Here is a 14348-nt window from a genome sequence, read left to right as displayed (position 1 = left end):
AGAGGGACCTTGACAGGCTGGAGAGGTGGGCCTGTGCAACCCTCATGAAGTTCAACAAGGCCAATTGCAAGGTACTGCACCTGGATTGGGGTAATCCCAAGCACAAACAAAGACTGGGAGAATGGATTGAGAGCAGTCCTGAGTAGAATGACTTGGGAGTATTGGTTGGCAAGAAGCTTAATATGACTGGGAAATGTGTGCTTGCAGCCCAGAAAGCCAACTGTGACCTGGGCTGCATCAAAAGAAATATGACCAGCAGATCAAAGGTGGTAATTCTACCCCTCCACTCTCGTGAGATCCCACCTTTGTCCAGCTTTCTGGGCCTGACCTGTTTTCAGCTATGATAGAGTTAATTTTCTTCTTAGTAACTGGTATAGTGCTGTGTTTTGAATTCTTACAGGAATCATGTTGATAACACAGTAATGTTTTGACTGTTGCTAAGTAGTGCTTATTTTAAGTCAAGGAATTTTTGGTGTCTCATACTCTGCCAATGGGGAGCTACACAAGAAGCTGGGGGAGAGCATAGCGAGGAGAGGTTACTTGAACCAGTCAAAGGGATATTCCATACCACAGAGTGTCATGGACAGTATACATAAGCTGGGGGGGTTTGGATGTGAGGGGCTGATCACTGCTAGGAAATGGGCTGGGCATCAGTCAGCATATGGCTAGCAGTTGTATTGGGCATCACTTGTTCAATTTTTTTTCTCTCTCCTCCTCCCCTTTTCCCCTTCCTGCTTTCCTCCCACTTAGTTACAGTTGTTGTAGTTGTTACTATTTTAATTTATTTCAACTATTAGACTGTTCTATTTTTAATACATGGATTCTAACTTTTTTGTAATTCTCCTCCCCATCCCACCAGGGTGGCAGGAGGGTGGGTGGGGAGTGAGCCAGTGTCTGTGATACTTATTTGCAGACTGGGTTTAACCACAACAGATCCCCAGCATAAGAAGGACATGCTTCGGGAAGACCTTGGAGCAGCCCTTCAGGACCTCAAGAGAGCTGAAGAGGGACTTTTTGCAATGGCATGTAGTGATAGAACAAGGAGAGATGGCTGTGAACTGGAAGAGAGTAGCTTTAGATTAGATATTAGGAACAAATTCTTCACTGTGAGGGTGGTGAGACGCTGTAATAGGCTGCCCAGAGAAGCTGTGGATGCTCCCTTCCTGTAAGTGTTCAAGGCCAAGTTGGATGGGGCTTTGAGCAACTTGTTCTAGGGGACAGTGTCCCTGCCCACAGCAGAGCTGTTGGAACTAGATGTTGGAACTGTTGGAGCTGTTGGCCCCTTCCAACCCAAACCATTCTATGATTCTCTGAAGTTACAAACATTTGATAAGGCTAACATTTTGGAGCTGCAATTTTGTATCAGTTTTGCAAACTGTTCACCTTCACAGTGTACATTAAAGCTGTATGGCATTGACTAATACTAGTCAATAAATAAACTGCCATCAGTACTATCATTCTACAGTACCTTTGCATCATTTAGTACAACACTTTGTGTTCAGTTTTCCTGCTGACTTCAAAATGTGACTCATTTCTCATATGCTACTGAAATCCCGTCGTGCAGCTAGAATTTGCCTCTTTAGAGGTAGTACTTACAATAAATGTTTTTGGTCTTCAAAATATGCATATCATCAAGGACACTCCCATCCCAGATTAAGAGGAAATATACTCCCGTGCAACCTTCCTACACTTGCCCTTGGAAGACTGGGAATATACAGTAATTTTCATTAGATGGTTTGATATGTTCTGCTATTTTTTTTTTTGGTTGTCTGACTTATGTTTAAAGTAGTTTCCACAAAGTAGTATGTTTAGGTTCTGTTTGCAGATTGAACTCTTATAGGAAAAGTTATACAGTTGGTAAAACTGACATTGCCAAGCACAAAGAAGCTGAATTACCATCATGCATTGTTTCTAACATCTCACATTAATGAACAAGCTTAGAGAAATTGTTGAGGGTGAACGGATACAAATAATACGTAATATTTTCTTAGTAGGATCTAAACTCTCCTCCATAGCATTTTCTTTATTCTTAAATTTTATAGGTTTTACATGTGACCCTCCTGTTAGAAAAATCAAATAGTTTTTACCAGTTGAGAATGTCATGCAGTTACTAGTCAAAACCTGCATGTGATTACAAAATGTTTCATTTGCTTTTAAATAATATTAGCTGCCTCCTTATTTCTGGAAATAGTTATTTCATCATTTTTCTTTTCACAGAATCTGAAGATGATGTGGCCCAGATCATTGAGACAAACGAGACAGATGATAAAACACCAAGTTCTGAGCAGCTAAATGATAAGCTAGCTGAAGAAATTGAAAAAGAAGAAGCAGAGAACATTTCAACAACTGAAGACTCTATTTCAGAGTCTATTTCAGCTGAACAAAGTGAAGAACCTTTAATGAAAGCAGAATAAAGTACTTCAAGTGCCTTCTGTAGCTAGTTTTTAGCTTTGTTCATGCCTGTTGTTACTATTCAGGTGAGCTTTTTTTAATGGTACAACTTAAATCTTGCTTGAGCTTAAACTGCCTCAACTGCCACAGTGTGTCAAAGCTATGTGTAAAAGTGGGTATTGTAAATTAAGCATGTGTCATTAAGTTAACATATAGAATGTATAGTTGGTTGAAGTCTAACAGTTGTAGCCATTGTTTAGTTTGCATATTTAAAAACTTTAAAGTATAAGCTTTGCTAAGGGTGACTTATAATTTGACATATCTTTAGCTGTCCATGTAAAGAGCAATTACTGACAGCAAGTGACCTAGTAAGTTTGGTCTAGTGAATTTAAGATACATTTTAATGCTGCCCTGTTAAACAAATTGAGTACATGTTAAATACACAGATGTTTACAAGCTAAAGTGTCATCTGACATTTGACTTAAGCATATGAAGTGTCATTGCAGTGGTGTTAATATTATTTGTTGTCTAACTTCTTGACAGAATTCAGTTAAATGGCACTCGGATAAATGGCATCTCCTTTGGTGTTTGCATTGCAGATGAACCAGAGGCACCTACATACAAAACTGTTTTGTGTTTACATAAAATATAGAAAGTCTCTACACTTGATTGTACTTGAATACAAAGCACTATTTATACCTGTACAATAATGACAAGATATAAGTGAATTTTGTGCCTTTGTGTATTTTGTTAAAGGAAAATAAAGACATCTAGCAGCACTACTTGCTTTGTGATTCCTAAAGCTGAAGAGAATTTGTTCTGCTGTATGCAGCTATTCTACAGTTACTTTGTGCAAATTCAGAAGGAAGATGACACCTTAAAAGGAGGATGTCTGTATGTAGCCAAGGTGGCTTTGATAGACTAGAAATAGATCCCTGAAGAATAGGGGAAGCGCATGTGCATTTGCCCAAAGCTTGTTGATACTATTTGTTGTTACAAGTACAATTAATATTTGCTACTGAATTACTGAAACTGTACTTTTTTTATCATATAGCTTTTCAAGCTAAGGACACTTGTTATACATATCCTGTTAAATGTAACAGCTGGGATCCTGGAATAGAATTTTTCTGGTGCCTGGAAGTGAGGTACCTAAATCAATCAGATTTTTTTAGAAATAAATGGTGACCATGTGTAACTTGGTTGATTTAGTAATACTTCTGAGAAGAGTTTTGTGTGCAATGCTCTCTGCTTACCTCAGTATAGGGAGAGGAGGAATTCCAAAACAATTTTTAATCTATTGTCTTAGTCCCAAAGGGAACTGGTTTTTACCCTGTAAAGACAACAAAACCCCTAAATCTTAGTAGCTCAAAAGCCCTCTACAAGAAAAGCATGTTACTAAATGTGACCTTAGTATCCATGTCTTTTTACAAGACATAATTATATATTACGTGAACATCAGTGATTAATTTTCTTTTCCAAATACATGCTTTATCTTCTGATTCCTTGGGGTTAGTTTAGAAGCTCAATCTTGCATCAGTCAGAGTCACGTTTGGTCTGTATTTAGAAAAATGAGGAATTTTTTTTCTGCTTTGCTATCTAAACTATAATTCATATTTTAATTAGTAGCCTTAATAGAATGTAGGCATGTGATTAAAGATGTACTTATAGATGTTTGACTATACTTACATAAACAATTAGTTGCATACAAAATGTTTATTTACTATCGTAGTTGGGAATACAAAGAAAACAGTTGCTTTAACAAACATGTCTTACAGTGTGAGAAAAGTACAGGGTACAAAGTGATGGGGGAATATTTTATTTAAAATTAATATTAAAATTATTATTTTAATATTTTCAGATAATGTATTTTAGATTCTAGAACTTATTTAAAATGGAAATAATTTTGCCTGAAAGGGGACAAAGTTTACTTATTATTTGTAAGATGTTAATCTCTCCTTTGCATTTTGTACCTCACTGATTTGTCTGCTTAAAGGCTGGTTTCTTTGGAGAGGAAAAAAAAAATCACAGACCACATCAATAATTCAGCACAATAAATTCTTGAATGTACTTACATTAGAATCACTAAAACGAAGTAAAATTTGACATCCTGATCCCTCATACGGCATATGAAGGCATGAATAACTGTCAGTTCAGAACTTAAGGTTACTCTAGGCACAGATATTAGTTCCTTTTAAAAATGTGTATCTTAAGTGTCTGTTCTTGTGTAGGGTCATATCAGGTCCTTTCCATGACAAGCAGCTGCTGGGCTGTAATGCATGTAATATCTGTGGAATTGGCTGAGAAAATGATCTGTTATTTTACCTATTAAAAATATTTTTGTTAGCCTGGGACACATGTTTTCACATGTCCTGCTTTTGCCAAATAAGCTGATGCTTCTTAGGTTGTTGGGAATATGAACTTATTTGAAAAAAGAGACTCAGTATCTGGAATGGGGTGGGGGTTTGTTTCTCCCAGTGTTCTTAAATGTGAAATTAAATGTGGCATTAGCAACTTTCCACAAGAATGATTATTACTTTTTGTTTAATATGTCACTGAAGGATCAAGTAGAGACAGTCCACCTGATGTGAAAATGAATACCTTTTAGAATGTGAAAACCTAGCTTTTAGATCTAAAACTACCTAGAATTTTTGAGGAGGGGAAGTGTGTTTTAAGCACATGGTAGGGTTTTCCTGGTAGACTTTCATACTAAAAAAGTATCTAGGCAGTCATTTACATTAACTGCTTCAGAAGGCTTGAAGGTTATGTTAAGGATGTCCTGGTATTTTGGTAGGGAAAAATCAGTTTTTAAATTTGTAATTTTTCAGGGGTTTAAAGCAGCTATAGTAAATGAGTGTACAGATTTAATTAATCTGTGAGTGAATTCAGGCTCATGGAGGTACGTGTGATGGTGATAGACTATGGGCTTTCCTCAATTTACAGTAAGCATTCACATGCTATTCCTGCCAAGTATGTCTGCCTTAGTCCTGATAGGAATATGAGATGAGGATTATGTTTCTGCTGCAGTTACTTCTTGCCTTCTGTGTACTGTAAGTGTGGCAGAAGTAAAAGGCACCTGTCCAACAGGAATGGAATCAAAATCCAAAAATACTTGTAGATGAACAGCAGTAGCCACTTAATCACTTGGTCTTTATAACACCAAAAAAAACTTGGAAGTAAGAGTATGTAGACCAAAAAGGTACAGTAATTGTCAGTCATATTTAATCCAGTTGCAGACAGACTGTTAAAGATGAGGAAATGGAAGAAAGTAGGGGGAAATATACCACAATTGCTATGGTTCCATGTTTTGTTGTCTTCTGACTTCCTAGTAGGTACTTGAATCTCAATTTTTTCGAAAGTACTTAAAAACCTGGTCATGTGAAAAGCCTCAGATGTTATAGGATCCCCCTTTCTTTCTGTGGCCAAAATGAAAAGCAAAATTGAGCGGGGTAGTAAAGTAATACATAGCAAGCTTGTTGGTGCCATGTTTTTATTGATTCTGAAATATTGTAAATAACTGCAGCGATCTCCTTTTAGTCAAACATAGCTTATAAATAAGGGAGGAATTATCTGGACTATGTAAACTCTACCACAAAAGACAAATGACTGTTCTAACTCAAAATAAATGGAAATGAATTGGTCAAATTTAAGCTTTACTAAGAAGTATGCCGAGCAGGGAAGAAAGGCAATGTTATTTCAAACTCTGATACTTTTCTAAAGGAGAAAACAGTTGATTAACCTTGGACATTTTGACAGAAATAGATATTTAGTGGAATTTTGGTATGACGATGGTTTGTCTCAAGAATTCTGTTTAGGCCACATGCAGGAGAAAGAGACGCTTTGCTCAATGGCAAAGGAAAATAATGCGGAAGTTGACAATTTAGGAATGGTCTAGAGGTTATCAAAAGCATGTAACTAGGGGTGTGTATGGTTGCCTTGAAGTCAAGAACAAGAGGTTTGAACACCATGTGGTGCATGAATAGAAGCCAATGAAGGACTTTATGACAGAGTGAAAGATATTGGAAGAATGGAAGGGATAGTGGTTTTGTCTGTCAGAACAAGGTCTTAATCGAGAGTTAAAGAAGACGAGCTTGCAAACATTTTTCAGAAAATGTGGGAGGGTTTGCCTACATGGCAAGGTTAATAGCATATTCTTATTTCAGAAGTAATAAGGCTGCAATTGACAATGAATCATATTGGCAAAACTTGTTTGTGTTTTAGAGTTAATTCCAGAATAAACAGATGTCAATAACTTTTAGAATAAACTGTCTAGCTATAGCTAGAGGTTTATAACGTTTTTAACTTTCAAAGGCTAGGAGAAACACTTCTGGTACATGGTTCTGAACATAGCAATGTTTGTGCACTTGTAGGTCTTTGGTGACGGATGAGTGAGTAAGGTAGAGGAAATTGTCCATGATTCCATAGTTACATCTGCTATTAAAAACTTCCAAAGTCTTAATCTTCATGAAGTCTGAACACATCCAGTACAAGAGTACTAGATGTAAAGACAGCTTTAAGTAAGCTGCTGCTTCTTATTTATTCTGCTTCTGGAATAAGGTTTTGTTAGGTCTTCCACAGTGTGGAAGACTGTTCACGGGGTAAGGTATATCCTGTCTGCAGATGGTTCACTAGAACAATAACCTTGAAGATTTATTTGACCAGTTCACTGGGTGTTCTCAAGCAAAATGTTTAGGCCCTTGTTTCCTGTCCAGTGACATGATAAAAGTTAGTGCATCAGATCTCAGTATTTCATGTTTCAATTCCTTTCTGAAATTGATACATGCAAACTTGTCCAGATTTCTGGTGTAGTGAGCATCCGAAGGAGACTGCATAGAAAACATACCCCAGTACAGGCTAATTTAAGAAGAGGCTGCAGATACATCAAGTGCATAAACACTAGGAGGAAAGTAAGTTTTTTTTCAACTGAAAGTTTGAAAGTTCTTAATAATTTGGACAAATAGCCTTGCAGGAGGCATTAGGTTTAAGATGGAGTTGGAGAACAAGAGGGCAATAACAGATTGCTCTGTAACCAGTGGTGTGTGCCTTCTTGTTGTTGATTAGGAATGTATTTAATGAGAGTATCTAAGTGAGAGTTTTGTCTGTTGTCAGGAAGTTTTGATTCACTGAAAAAGTGTGTGTGAAATGGTTAATTACTGATCTGTGGGAATGCTCCTCTCTTCCATCGTGGGGTCTTTAGGTGGAGTTCATAGTTCTCAGGTTTGTGGAGAGTGGTGAAGGTGAGGAATTATAGCCGATGGGGCTGAGTGGCATAGGGCTATTGGCTCCAGGTCTTGGTGTTTAGTAACACACTAAAGTTTCTGGCAGAGGAAAAGCTGTAAACTTCCATCAGAAATGTGTCATATTTGAGATGTGTCTGGTTGTCTGAAATTAAGTGTACTTCATGCTCTGGATTCTGGGTCTTTGGAGGAAAGGGATGGCCTCCCGAGTAGGTGGGAATTTCTTAGCACTAGGTCTTTACTAGGGCGTTGTTTACACAACAAATAGAATAAGCTATAATAGTGTTTAACAATAGGAACTGCTACCCTCCAGCATTTAAAAAAATAATAAATTGAGTTGTCCCTTAAGATCACAAGTCTCAAGGAATTTGATTTCACCATTGCTTTTGATTTGTGGACCTCTCTAGGGTCTTATCAGGTCACATTCAATCTTTTCTCTGCAAGAATAATGATTCTATGAAGAATAAGACCTAGAGAGTGTATGATGGGCAGGATAGTGAGCAGGGTTTTAAAATGAAATGTATTGATTATACAATAATTTGCTCCCAAACCATGGGGTTTTGAGATTAAAGCAAACACACCAAGATTCTTGATAGATTATTTAACTTTGCAACAGTGCAAAATCTAAAGCACTGTATCATAATATAACCCTTTCAAGGTTGCATAAAATCAATTTGATCATGACTTAAATTTTTGCATAGAAGGGAGTGTCCTGACCAATTCTTGTAATACTGGTTATCTCTCACTGTAGTCACTGTGGGAATAAACCTACTTGAGGACTGCCTCTATATGTACCTAGCATTATAGTGCTAGGATTTTCAGTAGATAATTACTAATGTTTTTCAGGAGGGCTTCATAAGCCTTTGCCACTGTAAAATCATGTATTCTCTGTTTTTTGTGACAAAAATAATTTGCAAAAGTGAGGTTGTAACTGCCAGAGAGGAATACATGCAGCAAAATCCTGAGGTAATCAGATATGGGAGAAAAGGGGTGCGGATACTGAAGACCTGACAATTTTGGGTGTTCAATTTGTAAATTCAAAGTCATCTCTAAATTTGTAACTTATATTGAAATAATAATTCTTTTTCTCTTTCTCTCTCCATTTTGCTGCCTCAATGAAAATAGAGAAGCTGGATTTGTAGAAAACTCAAGCAACAAAGACCTTCCAGCTCTTCTGAAGTGGTCTGCCCTCTAATTCCTTGCATCATTTCAAGGAGTTCTACTCACTTGATGAAACTTAATTTTGACTTGTTCAGCACTCAAAGAAAAACATTTTACAAAACCACCAAGAAAATTAATTTTAAGAAAACTATTTTGAATGATGTTTTAAAGGAAATGTGAAAGTTGTTATTTCTTTAGAAATGTTTGAACTTGTATTTTTTGTATATTGAGCTTTTATTTAAACAGGAGACCCTGTATATTTATAGATGTTACTGTTGTAATAGCCTTGTTGTTACATTAGCAAAGGGTGTGTGTGTTTGTGTACTATAAATAGTATCTTTAATCAGAAGTATCATTTTAATCCTAGCTGTGGCCTTGACCAGTAGTTACATCACCTGCAATTGAAATCCCATTAAAATCAATTGCAAAGACATTAATTAGTGTGCATTCTCGGGGTCTAATAGACTTCATGAAATATCTTAGTTTTTCTGCTTGTAATTGAGAAAATATTTGAATTTGTGCTCCCCTTTTGAAATTTACTATTTGACTAAATGAAGCAAATTTTAAAGCATATGAAATTAAGTTATATAGCTTGTCGTTTGAATATATGGTGCCTTTGCTTCTCCAGGATAAAAAAATCCTGCTTATGAAGAAGCTATTTATTCACTTGATCTTCATTTATGGTTTCAAGGTGATAATTCTGTTTAGTAGTTCCTTCTGTGCTGGCTGCACTCAATCAACTTGAATTTCATAGGGTTTTTTTTTTAAGGCCCTTATGTTGCCAAACAAAAATGAGAGTGGCCCAGCCTTTTTATTGCAGTCTCCGCCCCCAAGTTGGACAGGCATGTGTAGGAGAAGAAAGTTGTTCAAGGTTGAGTAGATGCTGATAACACCCATTTATCTGTGCTGCAACCAGTTGTGAGAACTCCTGGCTCATGGCATGAACAACCAGCTGTCTACCCTCAAAGATCCGACTGGCACAGGATGGCAGAATTTTGTGTATGCTGAAGAAGATGCAGGGGAAACTCAGTATAAAAAATATGTGGCAGCTTCAGAGGGAACTGTGGAGTTGCAAAGATGCTGAATTTGGCCCACAGTTACAGAGACATTTCAGGGTAGATGTTACAGGTTTTATCTAAATGGTGATTTATGTCCTTATTCCTCCATTATTGTCCACAAGGTACTGCCCTATGTCACAGGCCTGTATTACCTAATTTTTTCAGACTGTTTCATTTTCATTAGTACAGCTGCTTTAGCTTGTGATCAGTGTACTGCACCTCATTGATAATCTAAGAGGGTATTAGATGCACAGAAGTGGCACCTAACCCCGTCAGTCTGGCTTGATTGACCCCTCAGCTTCCAAAACATGGGTTCATTTTTTTTTTTTTTTAAGCCCAAGTTAGCCTGCATCCATTTTCACACACATTCTGGGCAGTTTAAAGGTTGGTCGGATTCGAATATTGCTCTTTCAAATTTGATAATGTATGAGTACAGAACTGTGACCTTTGATACGTAGTAATACATCAACATGACACAAGCAGTAAGTGCAGCAATTACCTTTACTACACTTCAGATTGTGTTTTAGTTCTCATCTTGTAAGCAATTATTTCAGGAAAAAAGGGATGCCTTTAAGTTAAATATATTTTGCAAATAGTGTAAATGCAGAAATTAATCTTTGAGGACTTTTTGATTTACAGGTGAATGTTTTCAAATGAATCTTGGCTTTTAAATTAACATTGGTTCCCTGGTAGAAATGAATCTTGTGCCACTGGCTTTTATACTACTTTTTTTTCTGGAAGAGTTTTTTTAACCATTTTTGTTGTGTTCTAATGTAATCTAAGTTTCATGTTCTAATTTATGGCTAAAGTCTGACCCTGCAAGCTGTTGACATGTCACTGTGTTCATGTTGCTCCCATGATAATACTCATGAGTGGGTTATGTGCATGGTAATAATGCAAGCTTACATGCTTTTAAATGCCTTTTAGAACACGGGAGCATATCAGACCTGCACCACATATTGATTTAAAATGCTGTTTTTAAATGTTTCATCTTTTTCCTGAGCAGATCAAGATACTCTCGGTTTATTTCCAAATGTTCTTTCTCACCTGTAGTTATAAATTATTTGGATAATGATAGTGCACAACCACTACCTGGTAGCAGTATAAAACCACAAATCAGTACTCCTTACCAAAGAGCATAAAGCCTTGAGAGGACTGATAGCAGTTGTGGTTCTGTGGTTCCTCTGTTCTGTGAACTGAAAATCAGAATAGAATTACTGTATCATTCTGAGCAAGCAATTGAGTAACCATTGAATGGTGACTTTCTGTCAATGCTGTCTGTCACAACCCAAATTTGAAGGAATAATTTGAAATAGACTTTCTTGTTGGAAAATATCTGCTTCTTCAGCAGCCAAGCACTAAGCAGTGTTGGTGTGCTGGACTTAGGCACTGAACTTTAATTGAGGAGCTGGGAAAACACTTTGTTCTATACTGAAGTGAAATCAACACCTTTTGGAATGGCTTTCTTTAGGCTGTCAAAAATCTAAACCCCTAGTCCCCAATACCATCTGACTGTTCCAGGATCCAGGCCCAGGAGACAGCTGATCCCAGTGGCCAGTGTGGAATGGGGACTGAATAGAGCTATTCTCTTTCAAGTCTACCATGAGCAGAGGACTGAGTGCTTTCACTAGGGTAGCTTTCCCTTTTGAACTCTTGCCTGTGGCAATTGCTCACTTGCTGTACGTGTGCACTAGTTATAGATTGATAATAAACCTAAAAACTTTCCTAATGCAACTCTCATGGAAGGGTGTCTCTAACAAATTTTCTCGGTATTTTCTAGTAAGAGAAAATTCTTAACTATCATGGTGGTGTTTGTTCTTGGGGAGGAAAATCAAAAGAAATACATTAGACCACCATATAAATTATTCCTAATCAAGCACTTGACCACAGAAATTGTTTTACAAAGCCGAGAAGAATGTGCTAGCTGGGGAAAAGGTGCAAACATGTTTCTGTGCTGTTTCTTGTTTCTTTTGACCTTTGCCACGTAAGGGCACTTGGGCCCTTAACTCCTTTAAAATAAAAAAAAACCCAAACCTTAGGCTTTTTTTTTTTTTTGCATGCTTTTATAAATTCTAAGTGTTAATAGTAGTAACTTATTTGGAAAAAAATACCCAACCTACTTTTGTGCAGTGTTTTCCATCAAAAAATATAAATAGTGTGTACATGGAAATCTTGAGTCTGTGCTGCTGACTTAGCAGATGACGGTGGTTACAACAGCTCAGTGGGGAAGTTTGTTTTTCAACTGGAACTCCATGTTTGTAGGAAATTCCTTAGGCTGAAAGGCTGCCCTTGTGACTGTGGGCAGAGAAGTGCATTTATTACTTGACTACAAATAACAACAGGAGAACAATGGCAACTGCTCATTGCATGTCAGCATTCGTTTATTGTTGTTTGCTCATGCTAAATTTATTACTTCTGGTAACAACTTAGGCCTCTTTAGTTCTCTGTATTGTATATTATTTGCCATTTTTTAAAAGAGCTGACAACACTGGTATTCCCCAACAGTAGAATCCTTTTTATAATATCTATAAAATATTTCCTTTCTCTCATATTTTAGATAAGGAATACTATTACAGCAATATGACTAGAAGTACTTATTTTTTAGAAATGCTAGGGTTTTTGTTTGTTTCAGCTATTTACCTACATCTATGTGGTTTTGGGGCTTTTTTTTCAAATGGTGAATGACAACCTGGTTGCAGAAAGTATTGTCTTTTTAGAGTTTATCTTAAAACTTACCAGTTTGCAATGGTGAAAACCTCCTGGAAGGAGTTTGTTGGATTATTGAACAAATGGTGAGCAGCTGAAATTTATGGACACTTAATGGAAAGTACTTGACTAAAACTGTGTACAGCTCGTTGTGAATACTCCTGATATATTATTATAAGGCGTTACATTAGCCTAGTCATGAAGTCTGATGTATTTGATTTTAAAATCTCAGATTGTGTTATGACTAAGTGTAATGATTCTCAGAGCTGGAATATTGTTAGCCATTGTGAACAGTACAGAAGGAGCCTCAGGATGTATAATGTAATAGATGCAATTTTGTTTGAATTTTTTTTCCCAAGGCCAATTTAATTTTGATTTATTTGCCTCATTAACCCAAGGATTCAGAAAATTGAGTGCCACCTGAGTGAGGTATTATTAACGCTAGTGAAATATCTTCAAAATCACTCCATGCTTATAAATTAGTCTTTTGAAAGCATTTTAAAGGCATAATGATACTGTAGTGAAAATGTACAGCATCATTTAAAAATTGCAGAATGCTTATTTGATTTCAGAAATAAGAGTTGGTCACCTGACTTAAATATATACTGATCTATTATTTATGCTTTGAAAATAGAGCTGATAAAAAAGCATAAGTGTTCTTGATATTATATTTTGTCATATCTAGCTAAAAAGATTGAAATCCAGAGAAACAATTTTCTGAAGAAATGAAATAGTATGCCCTCCTGAACCCCTGGGGAAAATAGCCTCTCTGGTTGCTCAGAATACGAAGCAGTAGAACAGTAAAGTAAAACAGACAGCCCATGTCACATTCCTATTTGTACAGTCTGGAATGATGTTTTAAAAACATTTTCTAGTTATTTTTGATAAATAAATGGTGCAAATAACATCTGCAAACCAACCCTGCTGATGTAAGATTTTTCAGATCAGATTTGTTTGTCAGTGAAAGTTCAGAAAATTGCTTTGCAAAACTAAGGTTGTATAACTCCCAAAAATATGCATAACAAATGTACAAGAATATATCTTGTTCTTCTCTTGCTTTCCCTCAGAGAAACTAATGCTGATTCCCCATTACCTTTGCTTCCGGGCTCAGAAGGTAGCTTGATGAAATTATCAGATATCAAAAAACTCAGTTGCTAAACACAGACAGGTTTGTAAGGTGTTAAGTAGCCGAATGTTCATGTTGATGGTGGGACATCCATTTGGATGTCCATTTGGAATCGTGTATCCTGGTTACAGCTCTGAGGTTTCCCTCGGAGCCAGTAGTGCTGCACTGAAAACTTAGCTAAGGGTTCTAAGATCCTTCCACAGGTGCTGCACCAATGGTCAGGGTGTGTGAGTGACAGATGTGTGTGGCCTGGCTGTTGCTTTCCTCAGGTTCTACCAAAGGCTGGTGCACTGAGGATGAAGGGAAGTTCCTCCAAATCTTGTGACTCCCAGAAGTGCACTCTCCAGTGTAAGGATGCTGCTACCACTCTAATTTCCGTTACTGACATAAAAACTGAGATGGAAAAACCTTCCTTGGGCAGTAGTATTGAGTAACCTGATGCCATGGCTCTACAAATGCCCCATTACCCAAGACTGGCTAAGGCAGCATGTGTCTGTACATCTTCCAAAGCACTGCCTGTTGAGGGAGTGTACTTTCAGCTGCATTTGAGTAATGTGTGTCTTCAAGGCTCTCTTATTATGCTTTGGACTTCTGTGGTCTGCAGAGTTGGTTAAAACCAACTTTAATGTTATTTTTGTATGGATTCTCAGTCAGTGGACTCTGTGTTGGCCT

General features: G+C 37.0%; 1 protein-coding gene across 5 annotated transcripts in view; it reads left to right on the top strand.

Moving 5' to 3' along the window:
* Window positions 1–14348, top strand: part of LNPK (lunapark, ER junction formation factor) — a 51103-nt gene that overhangs the window by 36594 nt on the left and 161 nt on the right. For 4 of the 5 annotated variants that reach the window (XM_051786643.1, XM_051786640.1, XM_051786644.1 and 1 more), the window contains exon 13: window positions 2218–3173. In XM_051786643.1, the coding sequence (XP_051642603.1) occupies window positions 2218–2414 (197 nt within the window). In that variant the 3' untranslated portion in view covers window positions 2415–3173. Of the gene's footprint in view, window positions 1–2217; window positions 3174–8750 lie in introns of those variants that run through there. The other variant, XR_007904390.1, reaches the window with a different exon arrangement.

The sequence above is a fragment of the Manacus candei genome, unplaced genomic scaffold (assembly GCF_025592945.1).
Source record: "Manacus candei isolate 608988 ecotype Guabito, Panama unplaced genomic scaffold, ASM2559294v1 h1tg000023l, whole genome shotgun sequence".
Lineage (NCBI taxonomy): Eukaryota > Metazoa > Chordata > Aves > Passeriformes > Pipridae > Manacus > Manacus candei.
The sequence above is the reverse complement of the archived record's forward strand: the minus strand, read 5'-3'. Positions and strand labels throughout refer to the sequence as shown.